The 22,858-nt window shown below is 38.8% G+C and overlaps 1 protein-coding gene across 1 annotated transcript in view; it reads left to right on the forward strand.

Moving 5' to 3' along the window:
• The window catches only part of LOC111873149 (nucleolar complex protein 3 homolog), a 52,639-nt gene that overhangs the window by 6,186 nt on the left and 23,595 nt on the right, over positions 1-22,858 (forward strand). Inside the window, exons 3-6 of the mRNA XM_023867613.2 lie at positions 2,920-3,095; positions 3,788-4,020; positions 14,943-15,099; positions 17,145-17,278. Coding sequence (XP_023723381.1) covers positions 2,920-3,095; positions 3,788-4,020; positions 14,943-15,099; positions 17,145-17,278 — 700 coding nt within the window. The remainder of the gene's footprint in view (positions 1-2,919; positions 3,096-3,787; positions 4,021-14,942; positions 15,100-17,144; positions 17,279-22,858) is intronic.

Consider the following 22,858-nt stretch of genomic DNA (forward strand, 5'->3'; position numbering starts at 1 on the left):
ATATCGCGGCTGTCCGCCGCCTAGGTCCTTCACTTCATTTCTGCGTTGTAGTTGCTGTCTCAGGCCTCGGTTCCTGATGCCAGTGTGGCGTTCCGGGCCTTTCCACAGTCTCTTCCCGAACGTCCGTTTCTTGGTGATTTCCGGTGCGACCTTATTCTTGATTTGTCCCATACGCCTGTGTCCTACACAGCGTGTAATCTTTATTCCGGTGGCGGTCACTTCTTTCCGCTGGCATCCGAAGGTTCCCAGGGGAATATCCGTCTTGAAGGCAATTCTCCAACGTCGTGCCACTGTCGCGCGACGGGATGTCTTCCTGCAGGGGGCAGCCAACTTCATCCTTGGTCCACAGTTTTCCCGCGTCGAATTCTTTATATTTCGTCGATGTCGGTCCCTGCGCCTTTTCTTCTTCGGTTCTCCGACCGGCATTACTTCGGCGTCTTGTATGGGTACCTCTAGTAGTTCTGCCACCTCAGGTTTCCTGTTCGCTGAAGTCGGCTCTTCTTCTTCTGGACGTGCCTCCCTTTCTTGGCAGGCCATCGTCACTCCGACCGGTATCACTATGGGAACCTCTTCTTGTTGTGCCGTCGCAGGTATTGTGTCCACTGGGCAGGCCAATGTCTCTTCCTGCCAGGCATTGAAGTCGGCGGCTAATTTTGTCAGCAGGCTATCTGCCTTTTCTTGATAGGAGTCTAATTTCGCCAGGAAATCCTCTTTGTCTTTCCTCCTATTGGCCTCCATTTCTTCTTTCTCCTTCCTCCTCTTTTCCTCCATCTCTTCCTTCTCTTTCCTTCTCTTTTCCTCCATCTCTTCTTTGTCTTTCTTCCTGTTTGCCTCCTCCTTCTCGTGAATGGTTCTGATTTCTTTCAGGAGAAGTTCCATCATCTGCTGCATCTCCATTTTGTAGCAGTAAAATTCTCTGAGGCGTATTTAAGCTCGTAAAAATTCTGACACCAAATTGTCACGTGTCTTGAGATCGAATCTCGTCGGTCACGTGTGTAAGTTCAAATCCCACTTCTGACACCAGTTGTCACGTATTGGGCGTATATCGCGACAAATAACTTCACACCGTATTTGATGTAGCGAATTTTATTTCACATTCGCACTTACAATCACCCAAATTACAGATTTACGATTACTGCTATCTGCAGTATCACAAATAGTACACTCCAAATGCCACAATACAACTGACTGGTTGCTGGCTAACTTGGAACTAACTCGGAGGTAGCTCCAGGACTGACTCATAGGTAGCTCCAGGACTGACTGACTGACTGACTGACTCAGTACAACTGACTGTGAATAGCCTTCGCTGCTCCTTATGTAGCCTTGATCGGACAATACAGAAAACGGCCACGTAATAAGCACCCTTGTTGCCTGGCACTGTGTTGCTAGCAACGCTAGCGGTAGTAACTGCTGTTACTACCGTAACAATCCTGTTGCGTCATCGTTACGTTACTGTGCGGAGGAGGGGGAGGGGAGTGCTGACTCACCCGCCGCGTCACTGCTGGTGGGGGGTTCTCCTTTGCGCAACATGTCACAATATGTTATAATATGGTAATAGTTTTATTTAGATGATATGCCCTTTTTGTTTGTGTAATTTTTATTAGTATGTACAACAGCTAGACGGGAACCATAACAGAGTGTGTATTCAGCTTTCTGTTGGTTGGTGACAGATAATAAACAGTTGGATCTAGATGTGTAAAATTTATATAGAAGTAGATCAGAAATATACCTACAAACTTATGTAAAACATTATTGTTACTGAAATTTAGCGTTCTCATGGCGGTGATGGTTACTATTTTCAGGGATTCGATGCCATGTAGTCTCGTAGACGTTTACCAACATTCCTCAGAAACATTGCTAAACTTATTAGACTTTATGGTGACAGTAATGAGGCTGTCTTAAAATGGTAAAAAAATATTAAAATTCCAGATAATGATCGGAAGATAAAAATACAGTGCAGGAAGTTCAGATAATGACATGATGAATGAATGAATGAATGAATGAATGTATGTATAATAGGTGGGCCTTCTCAACCCTTGCAATGACATATGATATCCAATTGTCTCCAAACCATGCATTAAGGATTACATACAAGTAATTCAGTGGCCCATTTCTGCATATAATTGCACCTATAACAGGGTGCATTAAATTTTCCAGATATAATTTCACAATTTCTATAATTAATAAAATATAATAAATGAAGATTACTGTCATTTGAGATGTGACACAGTGCAGTCTGGTAAATGTTTACTGATGTCCATTGAAAACATGGTTCCAGTCTGACGTTAAACTGTGGGTCACCTCTGCCAACTGGCATTCTCTCTTTTCTGTAGTTTTATTATTTAACTACCATGCCATTATTAAGATTATAGCTTCAGGCGATACAGTGAGTGATGAATGATGAATCAGGAGTTTTGAAGGATGCAGTAATGGCCTAGTTGAGGTATGAACCATGCATTTGCCTGTAGGGACTGAAGAAAACCGTGAAAAACCTTAATGAGTATAACCATTATCCCAGCAGAGATTTGGACTGAACACCTCCCAAATATAAGTCTGTGTTACCCCTAGACCTACCTGTCACTGGTGTTACAGAATCCACCCTGATGCTGTCTCCAGATCAGAAATGGATTTTATACCCTTGGCAAGGCAGGTGATAGCCAGATAGGTCAATGCTGACCATGTCTGGAGGCACAATAAAGCTGCATTTCAGCAAGACTGTGATGCAGTTTTCCTTTGTGTCTTGCAGACACAATGACAGTTGAGAAACAGCAACAAGACTTCACATTAGGTTGCTTATTTTTATGTTGTATCATTTACAGAGGTTATGCAATGCCAGTACTTGTTTGTGTAAGGCTTGAATGGAAATCAACTGGTAATTCTCTTGGAATGACAGTGGTGTTCATACGTTATTACTTTCAGAAACAAGCAAAAGGATCGTAAAAGGAAGCGAGACAAGGATGGAGAAGATGAAGTGGATGTGGAAGGGAATTATGAGGAAAGAGTTCCTGAGTTGGAACCAAAGAGGATTAAACATTTGTTACCAATAAAAACAAAAGGAGGATTGGTTTATCGTTCTGTTGCAGAGGATTTTAATGGTATGGAGATTGTACTGTACTGAATTAATTACTGTAGAAATGAGGTGAAATTATTATTGTATTCATTGTATTTGTCATGATCTTTTGATAGGGTTGGGTCTTCTTTTGACAGTGACTCCTACCTTTTGATTTGCCCTGTAATAAGTTTCTTTGTGTCTGGTCCACTCTTTCCCTGCTGAATTGTGTACATCTACCTTCATTTGGTCTCTTCATTGGTCATTTATTCAATATCTCCACTTAATGCACTATGGAAGATATCCTGTTGTGTGATCTTCCCACTATGTTTTGTACTTTAGCTGTCATAGCCCTGTCTTGAGCACAATCAATCACCAAGCTTCTCAACTCATTGGCATAACTACAAACTAAACGCTTTTGGAACATATATCAATGTTTCAATAAAATTACAATTTTAATGTACAAAGTACATTTATTCCAATAAGAATCCTAATTTAATACCGTTTTCAACGTTAATCCTGGGAACCGAGGTTCCCCAATCACTTTTTTTTTTTTTTGCAAAATATAGAGAATATGCAAATAAACTTGACATTTTGTACAGATTCTTTCCATTATTTATTATAATTAAGATATTTACCATTCATTATCAGTATGTGTACAAATAAGCAATCTCATTAGAAAGTTATACAAAATTCATACCTATTTTTGCATGGAAAATAATGAAATACATTTTCTAGAAGAAGAACCAGAGCCAGCAAAAGAAGAAGTTATTCCCAAACCTGAGGAAACTGAAACTGACAGTGATGCTGAACTGGAGAATGAACTTGACATTGAGAGAACTGATTTTATAGACCCCAGCCGACCAGTCAGCACAGCAGAATTGCTGGCATCTCGTGAAGAGGCACTACGTAAACGTAGACTTCTCATAGGTGTTCTTGCTAGTGGCTTGCTGGAAAATCCACAAGTGAAGGTATTTTTTTTAATGAGTTTATTTATGCATTATATTTGCCATGTATTAACTGTTCTTAAGACAACATTAACAGTCCATGATTTATTTAATCCGTCTTGCAGTGCATACACTCATTTATTTCCTTCTCTCCCTCGCACTACATGTTTCGGCATAATAATGCCATCTTCAGGTGCTTACTTATCCACGTCAAACCAGTTCATTGCATGCCATGTTCACACATTAAAATAACTAAAATATGTATCTATCATATACATTGTCAAACGTTAAAAATATTAAAATTGTTCAGGATACATACCCAGACACATACCCAGGAAGCCCAACAGTATAACACACGCAGTCGCAGGAGCACGACACAACAAAAGCACAACACACAAGATAGTGAAGGAGTGCTCCAACAAAGGAGAATGGGCGTGACTGACGTAGTGAGGGGCGACGTAGCGATGTGGTATCCTGAACAATTTTAATATTTTTAACGTTTGACAATGTATATGATAGATACATATTTTAGTTATTTTAATGTGTGAACATGGCATGCAATGAACTGGTTTGACGTGGATAAGTAAGCACCTGAAGATGGCATTATTATGCCGAAACATGTAGTGCGAGGGAGAGAAGGAAATAAATGAGTGTATGCACTGCAAGACGGATTAAATAAATCATGGACTTAAATCAGTGCAACAGGACGCTAAAATATAACATCAACATTAACAGGTTGATATTGTAACATGATGGCTGAATGCTAGAATAATGGAACAAATAGATGTGGCCATTGATAGGCAGCAATGCCGTAAGCACGTTTCCACAGCAGCAGTAGAGGATATGGCGTTATCTGTACGGTCCAACTGGAGAAGCCACTAAGTCAACAGTCAGTCAGAGGCCATAGTCTCCAGTTAACCGTTTTAAGTTGCATTGTTAGCAGCCACTGCCTAGCAACAACTAGTGAATAAACACTGGATTTTATGTGTGATGTAGTTCTAATGATCTGTAGAGTGTAAATTAGTGAGACCATTATAGTTATTTGTAGTTATGACTTACAGGCATTCAATAAATCCAGTTATCAATCCGAACTCAGCTTTTAGTTTCTATCACATGACTTTATTAACACTGTGAAGGTGAGCATCACATTATTCTTTCATTTCTCTAAAGTTTGTTGACAGAGATTGATTCACTACATATTGTTGCGTGTTGGCTATATGTCACGCGACAAATAACTTCACGCCATCTTGGATCTAGTGAATTTATTGCACATTTGTTCTTACACTTATACAGTTCACAATTTTACACAATTACTGCCATTGGCAGTATCACAATTACCTCCACTGCTCTTGGTGACTGCTAGACTTCTACTGCACTCGGTGACTTCACGATCCACACTGTGTCACTCCTGAGCACACACTCTTGCTCACACACTACTCAGCTGGCCTTTTATACTGTTCCCTGTTGCCTCGTGTCAACAGCGGTGTCCCCTGTTATGTCACAGTGGGAAGTGCTGTTACAACACCATGGGGGAGGGGGACGGAGTTTTGACTGGCCTGTTACCATAGCAGCGGCAGTTGCTCTGATGCTGTTACATCACCGCTGGGAGGGGGGGGTCACCGAACGTTGCGCCGTCCACGTCACAATATGAATATTATGTTGGACATTGTTCATTTTCTGTGGTATATTTCATATACCATCACCACCAATCTATATAAATAAAACTGTAAATGATCGTTTGTTCAAAATCTTAAATCCCCAAAAGTTCTTCACCGATTGCTTTGAAATTTTGACACAACGTTGCATTTGAATGCGTGCATGTACTAGCTGTACCCGGCCACACGTTGCTTGGCTCAGTCTGGTTAAATGGGAGAGAAAGAAAACCGTTGTGTCGAGAACATCGAATCTCCACGGTTACGACGAATACACGGAGCGTTCTCACAGAGACAACGCAATAACAGTGGGTCGTTGCGTAGGAATCATGGAATCAACAAAGCAGCGTTTCCATGGTTATAACAAAGGTTCATTTGCATAGCAGCAGCCGGGGGCATAAAAGGGGGATTGAATTCATTCATTTTGATTTAATTATTTCTTGTGACATTGCATTGGAATTGAGCTGTATCGTTTACCACAGCATTCATTTCGTGAGTAGTTTATTTTTTTCTTCTTTCATTGTTTTTCATTTTGTTTTCTTAACTGTTTTCCTTACTTTTCAGTGCAATTGGCAGTGGAATTGAGCTGTGTCGATTGATCTGCATTTGAATTGAAATATTTCGTTAGTATTTTTTTTTTTGTTTCTTCTTTGTTTTCCAGTTTGTGTTCTTTCCTTTTTTAATGTTTTGCAATTTTATACGTTTTTGTTATAACTTTCTTTCTACTACTTCGGTGCAATTGATCTGCTTTAGTTCATCCAAATAATGCCTCGCAGAAGATCAAACTTAGGTCGTTGTACTTGTGGAGCGGAAGCAGTGTGACGAGTAATTGCAAATCAAACTGGGGAAGAACAGGCATCAGCGAACGAGCGAAACAGGCAAAGAATGGCTCAAATATGTTCTGAGGAAGCAGCAGAGTGACGTGCAGCCAGACTTGAGGATGCACGGTTGGGAGCATGGTGATCGCGTTCTGCAGCTTCAGATCTGCTTCGTTCTCAACAGAATGAACGTGACAGGATGAGAGTGGCTGAAGGACGTCAACAAGAAACAGCAGATCGGCGTCAAACACGACTCCGTGCTCAGCAATCACGCGATTACAGTTGCCTTGCATTCCGGTACAGCCCAGCTGAAGATTATAGTTTGAGCCGGCATGTTCTCATCGGCACTATGACTGAAGTGTGTCCTTATTGCAAAGCTCTGAAATTTAATGGAGAAACGAAAGGAATGTGTTGCGCCGCAGGAAAAATTAAACTAACTCATCTTGGAGAACTGCCAGAGCCATTAAAAACTTTGCTTGCCGGACATACCGCCGAATCAAAGCATGTCCTATCTAACATCAGGAAATACAACTCATGCTTCCAAATGACGTCGTTTGGCACAGAAATCATAACAGCTCCATTCATGCCAACTTTCAAAGTGAAAGGACAAATTTGTCATAAAGGCGGCTCCCTGCTTCCGTTCCCAGATGGTCAACAAATTCCTACAAATGTATTTCATCGGCGATAGCAATGATGAATTGAATGCATGCTGCAGAATTTTACCAGCATAAAACGGTCCATCGTTTCCCAACTGCAAAAGCTTCTTCACGAAGAAACAATTTAGTGTGTTTGTTCAAAACATTAATTGACATGATGCCATCTGATACACACAAGATTATTAATGCTGACAAAACGCCTGCTGGACAACATGTGCGAAGATTCAATGCTCCAACTATAGACAAAGTGGCAATTGTTATAGTCAGAGATCAGTTCCAACCTAGAGATATTGTTGTTCATCAGAGAAACGATCAATTGACAAAAGTTGCAGAAACTCATCGATGCTACGATGCCCTGCGATATCCAATCATTTTTTGGGATGGTGCCGATGGATAGCACTTCAACGTTAAGATGATAAATCCAGTCAGTGGCGAAGAAACAAATATGAAATGCCGCGCAATGAACTATTATTCATACCGATTAATGATTTGAGAGAATGAAGACAATCACATTTTGAAATGCCATCAATTGTTTCACCAGACTGAGCCACAGCAACGCGTGGCCGGGTACAGCTAGTAATGAAATAAGAAAGAAAAACATGTCTGTGAGTATAATGGTAACAAATCACCTGAAGATGGGAGTAGAGGCAGCTCCCAAAACATATCTTATGTCAGGTGTATCTCAGACAACTCACAGTGTCTAGATTTGGTTTTTTATGTTTGCTCCATTTTCCCAAAGCACCTTTTGTATGCTCACCATTAATATTTTGTCCTGTTGCACATTTTGGTTTCTATATTTTTTGACTTCTGTCAACAGTTGATACAGTTTAATTTATCAACTGAACCCTTCTGCATAACTATGAACTAAGTGGTTTATTTTCAATCTGTATGTAAGATGAAAGCAGAAATATAGTGGATCCCAGTTAATTGGAATAAATCAGGACTAGAGTACTTCGCCTCAATTAAGCGGTTGTACCCGGTATTCGAAGTTGCATGTAAAGGGTTAAAGAGGTATATGGACATAAGAGTAGATAAGCTTTCCGTTTATTGAGTGAGTGACTTCAGATGAACTGAAAAAATTGGTGCAAATACACAGAAATATACACTCAACTCTCAATTATCCGGAGGCGGATAAACCAGTTTGTGCCTTAACCGGGGCTTTTTTGAGGCTTATATGTTGTTTAATATTCATTCACTTTTGTTTCACATGGTGAGTTGTAACACTATTTTTGCACTAGTGTGAACCGAGCTCTGCAATGCAATATGGTATTGGAGAACAAACTGTTCGTGATTTGAAAAAACAAAAGAATCAATTAATTTCCTTTGCTTCGTCTTCTAATTCAAGCTGAATGAAGAAGAGAAAAACCATGAAAAAATGAACATATGATGATCTCGACAAAGCAATGCTGATCTGGTTTAATCAACTAAGGGCACAGGGAACAACAATAACAGGATGAGTTTGTGCTAAACAAGCAAAATTTTTTCTGAAGCACTTGAACTGTAAGGAAGTTTCGACACTTCTTCCTGTTGGCTAACACGTGTCAAGCAGCATCATGGAATATGAGAAATTAGTATTCAAGGTGAGAAATTGTCAGGGGACTTGTCATCATCAGTTCAATTTTGCACCAATTTTGATAGTTTTGTGAAAAGTGAAAATCTGCTGCCGGAACAAATCTATATTGCTGATGAAACAGGTCGTTGGAAACGCTTGCCAACCAGAACTTTGGGATTTCAAAATGAAATATTAAGCAGTGGGGGTGCAGCCAGAAGAGCGGGAAGAAAGTGAGAATGAGGAAGAGGTGGACAGTGCTGCTAGTAAGAAAATATCACATGGTGCTGCTCTTAATCATTTGGGATCCTTACTAGACTATTTTGAGAGTGGAGAGAACAGTTTATTAAGTGACAAGCTAATATTACGTAGGCTTCGTACACATATCCATAAAAAGGAAATTGCCGTGAAAAAGCAAATGACAATATTAAATTTTTTAAGTGTTAAGTGTGAATACAGTCAACTCTCGATTATCCGGGGGCGGATTAACCGGTTTGCGGCTTAACCGGGGCTTTTTTTTTTTAGTTTATATGTTGTTTAATATTCATTCACTTTTGTTTCACATGGTGAGTTTAACACTATTTTCGCACTAGTGTGAACCGAGCTCTGCATTATTTCGTCCCGTTATGCGAACACAATGTTCTAGGGTGGGGGTGAAAGAATGCAAGAATTTTTGGAAAGTTTCAAGGACAAATACACCGCCCCAGGTTATTTAACGGTACCATCTCAGTGTGAGAGTGCATTGTGAAAGTAAGTATCAGTTTCTTAATATAGATCTTCAAGTGCGTTAGCAAAATGTCGGGGTTTAAAAGGAAGCGTGTTGTGTTAAGTATTCAACAGAAACTTGAAATTATCAATCAGCTGGAAAAAGGAGCTGTAGTTAAACAATTAGCAATGCAATACGGTATTGGAGAACAAACTGTTCGTGATTTGAAAAAACAAAAGAATGAGTTAATTTCCTTTGCTTCGTCTTCTAATTCAAGCGGAATGAAGAAGAGAAAAACCATGAAGAAATCAACATACGATGATCTCGACAAAGCGATGCTGACCTGGTTTAATCAACTAAGGGCACAGGGAACAACAATAACAGGACCAGTTTGTGCTAAACAAGCTAAATATTTTTTCGAAGCACTTGAACTAGAAGGGAGTTTTGACGCTTCTTCCGGTTGGCTAACACGTTTCAAGCAGCGTCATGGAATACGAGAAATCAGTATTCAAGGTGAGAAATTGTCAGGGGACTTGTCAGCATCAGATCAATTTTGCACCAATTTTGATAGTTTTGTGAAAAGTGAAAATCTGCTGCCAGAACAAATCTATAATGCCGATGAAACGGGTCTTTATTGGAAATGCTTGCCAACCAGAACATTGGCATTTCAAAATGAAAGACAGGCTCCAGGTCACAAATCCAGTAAGGAGAGATTGACAGTCTTGTGCTGTTCTAATGCATCAGGAACACACAAACTAATACCAGTAGTTATCGGCAAAGCGAAAAGACCACGCTCTTTTAAAGGAACAGTAGCTTCAAGTCTGCCTATCCATTATTTTAACCAGAAAGTAGCTTGGATGAATAGAGCGATATTTAAAGAATGGTTTGATTTTAAATTCGTGCCTCAAGTTCGTGACCATCTAAAATCCCAAGGCCTACCTGAGAAAGCTGTGCTCCTCATTGACAATGCGCCCTCACATCCTAACGAAAGTCTCCTGAGGTCAGATGATGGAAATATTTTTGTGAAATATTTTCCCGCTAATGTTACCGCACTTATCCAACCAATGGATCAAGGAGTTATCTCAAGTATGAAGAGAATCTACAGATCAAATTTGCTACAAAAGTACATCGATGAAGGCAATGATCTGACGTGTTTCTGGAAGTCCTTTTCAGTATTAGATGCCATATACGAGATTTCAACAGCGTGGGATACAGTAAAGCCATCTGTATTGAAAAATTCATGGAAGAAACTGATGCCTTTCATCACTAATGAAGATGACGAAATCCATGGATTCACTGGATTCAGTGAAAATGAGATAGCCATAAAATTGACAAAAGTGGCTAACCAAGTTCATGGTGGTGAAGAAGTCAACGAGGAAAATATAAGAGAGTGGTTTAACTGTGACTCGTGTGAACCGGGCTTCGAAATGTTAAGCAGTGACGAAATCGTAACTTCAATGGGGGTGCAGCCAGAAGAGCGGGAAGAAAGTGAGAATGAGGAAGAGGTGGACAGTGTTGCCAGTAAGAAAGTATCACATGGTGCTGCGCTTAATCATTTGGAATCCTTACTAGACTATCTTGAGAGTGAAGAGGACAGTTTATTAAGTGACAAGCTAATATTACGTAGGCTTCGTACGGATATCCGTAAAAAGGAAAATGCCGCGAAAAAGCAAAAGACAGTATTAAATTATTTTAAGTGTTAAGTGTGACCGTAAAAAGTGCTGGATGTTGTTGAACAGTGATTGAAATAACTAATTCATACTGAGTGTAATGTAAAGAAAGTATTAAATAGGCCATGAGATGACATAGAAATGAGGATGAATAAATTTAAATACAGGTAGGTCTATAGTATTATGAAGGTATTAAAAGGTAAAAGGTAAAGTTGTTCCTCTGCTCAACGAATTAAGCCCTACGCCATTAAGGCGTGTGGGGGAGTGGATGTATAGATCCAAATTTTCTTGACCTCGGCACTAGTTGGAGGTGAGTGGTCAGCTTCACGCCCCGGCCGCTTTACCCCCGGGGAAAGAGCCCCCGGTACCCATTGGATAGGAGGTTGGATGGACCCCAGAGCCGGTCTGGACGATTTGGAGAAGTTAAAATTCTTGACCCTACCGGGACTCGAACTCCGACCCTTCACAGTCGTCCAGCCCGTATAATAAAATTTGGCTTAACCGGGTTTTCGATTAACCGTGACTTCCATCCCCACCATTAGCCCGGATAATCGAGAGTTGACTGTATTCGTAAAAAATGCTGGATGTTGTTGAACACTGTGATTGAAATAACTAATTCATACTTCAGTGTAATGTAAAAAAGTATTAAACAGGCAGTGAGATGACATAAAAATGAGGTTGAATAAATTTAAATGCAGGTAGGCCTATAGTATTATGAAGGTACAGTATTACAGTACTACTTTTAATAAACTTTGTCTTAACTGGGTTTTTGATTAATCGTGATTTCTATCCCCACCATTATCCCGGATAATTGAGAGTTGAGTGTATTTATTCTAAAAACAAATTTTATTCATTCATGTATTAAACATGCAAATGTTTCTTAACAGTTAGTAATTGAGGAATTGATTGAGTGCACTCTGCTCTGTTCTCTTGATTGACTACAACTTGACATCAGCACAGGTTTATGTATAGTGCAGATACAGGACTGCCTTCATTCCCTTCTTGCATGAAATAAAGTCATATTCCAGCAATAAATTTCCTATCATCCTGGTTAGTCACTTCTTGACACTTGATTATGTCATCATCCTCAGTTTCCTGATCTTCTGATGTCTTCTGGTGTTTTGCTTCAGTTTATTCAACAGTTGCTTCCTCACAATCTTCATTTTCATTGTAACGTTGAAGATTACTGTTGATGCATAAAAAAATCTTCATAATTTCAGATGTAGCACATTTCCAGTATGACATCATTTTTCACTATCAGCAAGTCTGAATGTTTAAAACCAGTGAGCAAAACAGTTCTGAATGGTCTTGGTGCTTACTCTTTGCCAATTATCAGAGATTAACTGTACACTTGGTCGTCGACTTACGACCGACTTCTCGTTGACTGACAGGTTGTAAGTCGATCTGCTTGTATGTCGGCCGTATATGTTAATAAAATAACAGTATTTTTTAACCTTTCTAATCTTTTTATCATCTTTATAATTTATTTTTAAAAACTTCTACATTTTAATCAGCTTTTATTTTTCATTTTTTGTGGTCATAAGTCGATGACCAAGTGTACTGCTTTTGAAAGATCAGTCCTTGCACTGACCTTAGCTGCTAAAGGTGGTGTCAGTAGATTTTCTTGCATTGCCTTAAGGATGTAATTTACCAATTTCCATGATAAAAGGTCATCATATTTCGTATGATTCCCATGTCCATTGGCTGTACCAGGGATGTGGTGCTGAGAGACACATTCTAGTTCCATATTTTTCAAAGAATTTAAATTAAGGTGTGTTGCACATATGTCAAGAAGCTGTAAAATTTTCCTCAATTTCCATTGTAATTCCATGCCCCAACTCATTATTAACCAGCCATTTAAAACTAGATGTCCTTATTAATCCCCTTAAAACACCAATAACATCCAATAACTAGTGGCTTCCATTTATCAGTTCCTAACATGTTTGAAAATCAGAACGCAGTTACATAATCCATTGCTTTCTTAGAACCAGATAGAATTGTATGTTTGTAGCGTAGGGAAGCATCAAGCGTGGCATCGTAAAATAAATTTGTTTCATCAGCATTGGTGGATTTCCATTGTTCAGCAATGTCATCACTGTGTGCCTTCTTGAATTTTATCCCAAACCTGCATATCCATTAAAATAACTAACTTTGAAATCATTATGACCCAGGTTTTTAGCTCACTCCGACTTGCTTTTCAACATTGGACCACTGACACAGAACACCTCTTCCAGTTACAATAGAGAACCATTGATTGAGGCACTCTTCAACATCTGGATCCTTACCTTCACACTTCCATTTTTGGGAAGTTACCCATTTGTCTGTGGCATAATGTCCATTCATTTTGCAGTCTCTGTTGCTGCCATACAACACATGCAATTGTAGCTTTCAGCAGTCCACTTATTTCTGCCAGCTTTGATGACTGGTGTTAGGCAGTTTGTTTTTATTTAATAAAATAATGCAATTTTGTCAGTGTTACATCTCTCCTAGGCTTTTCTCTAAGGGTCTGAATTTTAAAATGAAAAAATCACTGCACATGCCACAGTAAACTCACTCAGTGCATGACAGAGTAACTGTATCTAAATGTTCATTTATAATGACTGAGTCAGTGATTCATTTATGATGTAATCACAAGTGTGCCATGTAGCAGCTACTGGCCCAGCTAAATGGCATGGATTCCAAAATAAGCAAAGCAAATTCTGGTTATGTTCTTGATTTGTTTTTGTTCTCCAGGATTTGCCCCTATTAACCAGAACCCACTGTATAAAAATTAATGTGAACCATGCCAAGATGGAGGATTAAAATGACTGCCTGCATCTTAAGTAAATGACAGATACTTGCAGATACTGATTTCATCTCCATGCAAGTAAATAACTGTAATGATGGTGATGGTGATTTAGTATTTAGTAGTGAGAACAATTTTGGAAGTGTTGTGTTTTATAAAGAATTCATATGTATGTACTATGGTCGTAAAAGGTAGAAAGATGACTCCTTTTGTTCATTTTAGAAAGACCGGAACATGACATTGTCCAACACAAATTCATTTCTGGAGTGTGTTTGGTACAAAAGTTATTTTGGTTTAAGCTATTTTGAAATAGCCTTCAATTTCAGTTTTAAGTGCAGTTTTGAAGACACTGATAATATTAAAATTTCAGTACTCAGTAGTAAAAGTCTTATAAGATGTAAATTAAATTAATATTCATGTTAAGTAGGTCTCTTGTCATTAAGACATGGAATGTCCTCATGTTCCAGGTGGAAAAGAACCACCAAATGGAAGATGACTGTGAATATAATGAATACGTCAGAGACACCTGACAGCAAGTGATCCTCCATCTTGGGAGTTGGGTGGGGGACTAGTGGCTCCTCGCTATAAAAAACCAGAAAGTTAGAAAATGTTACACAGAATCTCAGGCATGGCAGGCTTTTGTGAACATGGTGGTGAACCTAAATTTTGCATTAAAAGCAAATTTGATACATATATTTTTTTGAAAAAGAACTAATCAAATGCATGAAAACTTGAAGTACTTGCACAGGAACAGAAACTATGCTGTTTGTATAAAGGATGGTTGTATCAAAACTTCATATGCAAGTAAACTTATTCATAATTAACAATCTAGTTTTTATGCCTTAAGTACATTGCATTATGAGTCACTGCATAATTGAGCATTTAACAGAAAAACTTCTTGGGCTGTCTATTAACTCAAGAAAATTAAATGTCTCTTACAGTAAAGGTAAATAAGGCCTCTGCTCCATGGACTTAGTTTGTTAACTTGCTGGAATGCTTTATCAGATGATGTCACTTAGGCTGTTGCCTCACTTAACATTGTGCTGAATCTTTGGTTTCTTCCACTCAACATCTAGTGTTTTACAGTAATGGTACTTCTCTCTTGAACAGACCAAGAACTTCAAACGGCTGTTAGATATGATGAATGAAGAGACACCAGAGTTGAGAATTACAGTGTGTAAACTGGTTATAGTGTCCTTGCTGGAAGTCTTCAGGGATGTTGTTCCATCATACCAGATCAAACATCAAGATAATCCAGGAGTGAAATGTAAAGTATACTTGTGATGCATGCCATGTATTGAGTAGATTGGCTCAAGATAATTATGTTGAAACTGCTGTAGCTGAAGAGATTGATGTTTTGTGAATTAATACATTTCTGTCAATAGTAGGACATCCTGTGTGACATTTTGATGTTTAGAAGAAAGAATAGGTGTTCATATGATGTCTCATTTGAAGGTCATTTGAGGAAATGTCCTGGGTTTTCCATGCAACTGCATTTACCCCCATGAAGTCTTGGCAGGTGGTTCTGTGAGTGAGCTTTGCACTCAGAAAGCTAATACACAAGCCACTTTGATGCATTTGTTGCCTGGGGTGCAAAAATTGATGTATAAAGTCAAGTTTATGTCTCTCAGTTCACATGTTTTGTCTCTCAATTGTCTCTCATTACGACAATATTTTCTTGTGTAATTGCATGTGCCCTGTTGCCTCTCTTGATTTATGAGGAGAAAATAAAAAACGATTTTCTGTACCATGTGCAGTAAAATTCATATTTATCAAATCTCTGGGCGAATGGCTTTTTGCATTTAGTGAAAACATGTCCCTGGAAGACTTAGTGTAATTATAATGAAGTAATTTCTTTATATAAGTAGTTAAAGAAACTCGGTTACATAATTAGTAATATTTAATTAATTTCAAAAATAGCCAGTGACATGAAATACACACACTGGTTATGCAGAAATGATCTCTGGCAGAGAGGTAATGTGAATCTTGACTAAATGTAGGAACACTGAGGCGTATGGAAGAGAAGTTCTTTGCCCACCACACCCTTCCTGCTTTTCCCACAGTTTTTCCTAGACCATCACAGATATGGCCCTTTTCAGGTCCATGTTGGTTATCCTGGTCTAGTCTCCTTTACGTTCACTTGGTTGTGTGAGAGGGCCAGTGGGAACTGGCAAGTTCTTGCAGTCCTGTTGATTCATTCTGTCCTGTGGGCGTGGCAGTGGGAACTGACTTCTTATCATATATTTCCCTCCTGTTTCCTATATGATCCAAAATTTGGGCAAGCCGGTTGCTACCTGCTTCATGATGGTTTCTTGCTTGGTTTATTCTTTGACCATGAAGATGGTAACATGCACTCCAAAATGTCAGATCACTTTCAGGAGACTACATGGCAGACCCTAGAAGATAGAACTCTTCATAACCACGACTGTGAGAAGCTCAGATCCTGCAAATATATACTTGTCATAGTCCAGTCGTGTATGTGGTAGACATAATGAATGAGCATCAATAAAAATAAATGTGCCCATTAAATTAAACATTGTGTAAAATCCTTTTAGCAGTCAACACATTTAAGAAGGTATGTGAAAGGATTATTCAGAAGTAAAATTGCTATCAGAATATTCCAAAAAGGACTTTCATTATCCAGGTAATGGTTTATATCGTGTGTTTCGCAGCTATGTTAGCATTACTTAAAATAGCGGATATGAAAAAGAGAGTGAGAATTAGTAAACTGTACTCATATACTGTGTGGAATATGTGTCTTCAGAAACAAGCATTTGTGACAGGTGAAAGTATGATTTTGGGCATGAATAAATATACCGATTTAAAGAAGAAAAAAGAAAAATAGGGAACAGCAGTGTAATTGCCCCACTCTTTATTTAATGTAAAATGTATTGCACAAAAATGTGGGGTAATTATGTGCGGAAATGAGGTTTTTGCTCTTATTTGAATAATTTTCTTTTAATGTTGCAAAGTTAGCAGAATTCAAGGAGAAAATGTTTTATGCCTCTGGGAAATGTAATATTTCTTCTGTTCATTAACTTTATCAGCAGTAGAGTATATGACTGTTCACTGTACTACCTCATCTGCTGAAGTCTGTGAATAATAAATTTTGATTTGCCGTTCATAAACATCAAGAAAATAAGTGTCAAAAATCACAAGAAATGCGTTTGAAAACTGTGTGTACTCCAAACTGGTGTTCAGCTTTCTACACTATTTTATTATAAAATCTTTCCAAATCCTGATTTAAATTATGTTACTTTATTGACTGGTGGAAAGGCATAGAGCTGAGTTAAGTCTTTCTATGTGTTTCAGTAAAGAAAGAAACACTGCAATTGCAAAGATTTGAGAAGGCATTGCTCAGTTCCTACAAAATCTATCTGCAAAGAATGGAGAAATTAGTGTCGATGCTCAATAAAAAGCGTGGAAACAGCAGGGTAGCTTCACAGGTAAATTGAATGTGTTGATAATGTGTGTCTGAAGGTGTTTTTTGGTGTGTTCACAATGAAAAGTTAAAAAATGTGTCCTTCAGCATTTCATGTATGTTTGTTTTTGTCCACATGTAACACCTTGAAAACTGACGAATGAATTTTCATGAAATTTGATATTAAAGAGATTTTATTAAAATTTGCCAGCCCATTCCAATTTTAGTTAAAATCAGACAATAATTTCAGTCTACACAAAGAACTAAATCTGGATTTTAACTTATAGGTCTTAAATGTATATCAGAGCAAAAAGTGTTTCAAACATATATGTAGAAAAATTTACCCAGTCTTATGGTTTCAAGAAATGTTGGACTAATTTTGTCACCATTTGTCTGCCTCTCTGCAGATGTTGGCTTGCTGATTTGAAAATCTTGAGTCAGTAAGAGAGCAGACATGCCAGAATTGTTATGCTGTGTGTGCATTACAGTTTTATTTGTAATAAATAATGTGTATTCATGAGATTTATGGTTTTCCAGAATGTTAGATTTTAGTATTTTAATTTTGTGGTTAGTGCTCCCAGTTTATATTCAGGAGGGCCTGTAACTGGCTATCCTAACAGGATTTCCATGGCATCTTTCAATCCCCCCGGACAGATGCTGCTGTGAGAACCTTAAGGCAGGCCAGGACCACTTCCATAGCTTTCCAGTTCAGCTTTCATAAAAGCAGACTGTCTGCTTTTACTGGTTCTCACAGTCTCTTCGCTTGCAGAATTCTTATATTTTCTTCTACCCTGAAGATGGAGGCGATACGTTCCTCCGAAATGTCGGTTAACACCACTTATACATGGTGCCAAATCCCAGAAGACTGCTTTCTTCATAGTCACCGCCGTGAAAGCCTCAAATCTTTCATATTCATGTTTCTGTTCATTACTGGATAACCTCTGCAGTTGGAAAAGCAAAGAAAAGAGCTGTTTGAATACAATTGTTAGAGATGATCCTTAAAGGGACTATTCACACAAATGTTTAGTTATGAGGTCATCCCTCTATCCTTGATGATTCATTGCATGAATTGCAGGTTTTACATCCAGTGTTAAGTGACCTTTAAATGCATCCAGCACACACATTCCTTGTGTTCTCAACAATATTCTTGGTCCTCTGTTCTAGATACCATGCAGCCAGTTTCTCGTAAGTTCATTTAATCTTTCATTCCTTGGTGTGACATTAGATTATGTCTCATAAACCTTGGGCAAAGTTTTTCAATTCATTGTCTTGTGATACCTGTCAACTGTGAACATTACAGCCACTCACATCTTATTTTTATTCTTGAAAATTTGAGGCTTGCACATATCTACTAATAAATAGAATTTTGAGCTGTGTATATCTGGTTCAGAATAGGGTCTCAAGGTAGATGTTTGTAGTAGTGGGCATGAACCGTCAGGTTTACAGCATGGAGTTTTTTGATGACCTTGAAGAATTATCAGTTCTCGAGCAAGACACCATGATATGTTGTAAATTACTTACTACAAGGGCTATTCAAAAAGTGACCTCCAGTGAGCTGTTAGAAAAACAAGCAATGGGAAAAAAATATGAAATACAAAAAATGCATACATAATTATGCTACTTCTCACCATAATCACTGCCGGAATTGAGGGAATAAGTTTTTTATGCCTGTGTCAAAGAAGAGTGCCACCTATGAGCTTAGCCATGTTTTGACACCTTCCATCAACTCCTCATTATTGTTGAAGTGATGTGATCCCAACCAGTTCTTCAGGTAGGTAAACAGGTAGTAGTCACTCAGAGCAAGATCAGGAAGGTGGTCACACAAGTCTGAACTGAAATGCTCCAGCACTGGTCGAGTGCAAGCAGCTGTACGTGGAAGCACATTGCCATGGAGGAGCACTACTAAATTTTTTTAGTGTTTTACAGTACACTTAAGGTGTTACTGAGGTACTTTTTGCATGACTTTCACCATCAGCACTCCTTTCATGTACCAGAAAACAGTTGCCATCAGCTTTCTGGCAGGCAGACACTGTTTGTTTAAACTTTTTTGGCTTGTTTAGTGAATGTGTGTGCATCCACTGCTTTGATTGCCCTTTGGTTTCAACATTCACAAATGAAACCCAGGTTTCATCACCTATTACTTGTACGATGTGATTGAGAAATTCGTCCTCATCTTTGTGGTATCATCCAAGAAAGAAAATCAAAACTGAAGTCATTTTTTCTGTTTTGTGTGCACTCATGAGCATTTTTGGAACCCATCTTGTGCAAAATTTGTGATGATAGTCTAGCTTAACTATAATAATCTCATGGGGAATGCTGCATGAAATTTGTGGAAATTGACACAAAAGTTCTGAAATCATGCTCTATCTTCCTCAAAATTTTTGGTGAACGCTTTGAACAAGATCATCACTCACTACAGATGGCCAACCACTTCACTCTTCATCATGAACATTTGTTCGCCCATCTTTGAACATTCTACACCACTGGATTATAATTCCTTCACTCATATTTTGCCATAAAGTGCCTCGCATAATTCACAATGGATTTCCCCAGCACTCATGTTTTTAGCATGAAGAAGGTGGATAACAGAACAAATTTCACAGCTGGCAGGATTATAAATCACAGGACATGTAACTCACTTTGCAGGGACAAGAACAGACACTAGGTGACTGGTTATGTGATGCTTTACAAGGTAATGAGTCGTGATGCTACCTCACTTGTGTGAACTCTCCCTCCGCTTCTACATTGGTTGGTTTCCAATGGCTGCATTTGGGATCATTTAACCCATTTTGCTTCTTTCTTCCCAATAGAGAGCACTCAAGTTCTTGCTTTGTTGCATCTTGAAGAAGTTTGCACTTTTCTTTTGGGAAGCTTTGCCAGGTTTGTTGCTCATTTGCACTACCCAGGGGACACGTATGTCTTAAAGAATGTCATGGTCGCAAGCAACTTTGTCCCCCACTTCTACATTAGTTTCCTCAAATAAATACAGGCTACATTCTGAATAGCCCTTATATATACAGATGTCTCAAGTGTGTGCCTGCAGACTCCATCATGCCATTCCTTGATGAATACTGAGATGAAAATGTCCTTTGTAAAGAAATGTTGGCTGATGCAGAATTTTCTCAGGAAACTTAACCTTTAATGTCCGAATGACACATATATATGACGCAAGCAGCAGCCGGAGTTGGCCGAATGGCACATATATGTGACGCAGGACACATGCACTCTTGGGAGTGGTGACAGTTTGACCTTGGGTTTGAAACCAAAACAAACCTACATGAGGTCATGTCAGTGGTTCATTCCTTAGCTCTGAACAAAGAAGTTGTTTATCACGGTACTGGTTTTGATACTATTTACGTTTAGATATGACTGTTTATGACCTGGTCAGCCAAATATAGCCCAGCTTTGTTTCAAGAACTGATGAAATATTCTTCTGTGCTTGCATGTGAATGCTTCCAGAGTCTTCAAGAAAGTGTGACGCATGCAAGAATTGGTTTTAGCGACGAATTATCAGTTAGGAAGTCAGTGTTGGATTGTCTAATATTTCTTTATAAGTTAAAATATTAGTGTCAGACTGTCATATATTTCTTTGTATATTATTTTTATTTTGTGTCTCGGAAGAGGTATAAACCCACTGAGCCACTATTACTTTGTGAGTAAAAGGCATCTTCGTCACTGTGACTTTTCGTATCAGTGTCAGACTGGCACCTTTTCGATTACTATTACGCTTATTATTTTTTATTGCTAGTGGGGTGGGACTAAGTCCCTTGTACTGCTGCCACTTCTGGTCTATTGTACCATACTATTACAGTTACTTTGCAAGTCTTTGTCAATCAACATAACTTATTCGATTTTGCTGGAACCCCCCCCCCCAAGATGGAACCTCGAAAATGTGCCCGATATTTCAAACTTCTCGATGCAGAAGAACTGGAGGAAATATTGATGGAAGAGGAATCTGATGAAGAGTTAGAAGATATCAGTGAGTTCATTCATCCTCGAAGAAATATGTCATCATCACATGATAGAAGACCCAGGGATTCACCAAAGGTACTAGACTTCACTGGTCCTCTGAGTGGAATCAACAGATCAGCTGCTCCAAATATAAATGCACAGTCCTCTCCATTTTCCATTTTCATTCTGTTTTTCCAACAAATATTCCAAATCTTGTTACAAGAAACCAACAGATATTTCCACCAATTTTTGGCATGCCAAGATGCTCCAGGCCCTTCTGTTCAACCGCCCGACATTACAATTGAAGAGAGATATAACTTTTTGGCAATAATTATTCAAATGGGCCACGATCAGTGGGACATCCTCAAAGATTATTGGTCAAGAGATGAGCAATACTACACTCCATTCTACCGTAACACTATGGTACGAGACCGTTTCTTCCATATTTTGAGATTCCTACATTTTGAATATAATGAAGCTCCTCCCAATCGATATGACCCAGAGTATGATAGTCTCTGGAAAATTAGAAAAATTTTTGACAATCTCAACAACAAATTTTGTGAACTTTACAATCCAGCAGAACATCTTGCTGTTGATGAAGTCATAGTGTTGTTCAAAGGAAGAGTGATTTTTTGTCAGTATATTCCTAAGAAACGCAAAAGATTTGGTATAAAAATTTACAAGCTTTGCGATTTGTTTGGGTATACTTATGACATGACAGTTTATTTGGGCAAACAAAGGCAACTTGCGACAGAAGAAATTACATCGACACATGACATTGTTCTCCAGCTAATTCGAAGAGTAGAAGACTTGGGATACAAAATTTGCATTTACAATTATTTCAGTTCTCCTGCTTTATTTGATGATCTTTTAGACAGGAAAATGAATTCATGTGGCACCGTTCGCAATGATAGGCGTGGAATGCCACAAGAAATTCGGCCCAAGTCAATGAAATTGAAAAAAGGGAATTTGTTACAAGAGTCAAGGGGCATCTAAGTGTTGTTTGTTGGAAAGACAAGCATGATGTGATGTTCTGACGAATATGCACCCTCCTCCATTGGATGGCAACTTCAGAGATGAATCTGGCCATGCTGTCAAACCGCATGTAATTGAAGACTACAGTACACACATGGGCTTTGTTGATAAATCTGACAGGATGGTAAACAGTTATGGCATTGCTAGGAGGACATGGAAGTGGACAAAGAAATTGTTTTTCCACCTTCTACATATGACTGTTCTAAATGCATATCTATTACACAAGTCATGTGGTGGAAAAATGACACACAAAAAGTTCCGCGAAATATTGGTGTGGGATTTGATTCTTCAGTCGCATGAGGCGAATATCACAGTCAGTGGCATTTCTCGGGGGAGGCCAAGTTCATCTGGGGCCCAACTGAGTCGACTGGAAGTGAAACATTCACAACACTGGCCAACCAAAGGAAAACAAAGACGACGTATTTGTTCTCAGAATAAGAAGCGCAGAAGCACGCTCTACTACTGTAAAAAGTGTGACGTTGTGCTATGTGTGGAGGACTGCTTCGAGAAGTGGCACACGTGCATCAGAGTGTGAGTTATCGTAAACTGTGAAGTGACGCAGTTCAAACTCTTGTACAGTCTGAACAAAATATCATCATCATCATCATCATCATCATCA

Source organism: Cryptotermes secundus, unplaced genomic scaffold, assembly GCF_002891405.2.
Source record: "Cryptotermes secundus unplaced genomic scaffold, Csec_1.0 scaffold259, whole genome shotgun sequence".
Taxonomy (NCBI): Eukaryota; Metazoa; Arthropoda; class Insecta; order Blattodea; family Kalotermitidae; genus Cryptotermes; species Cryptotermes secundus.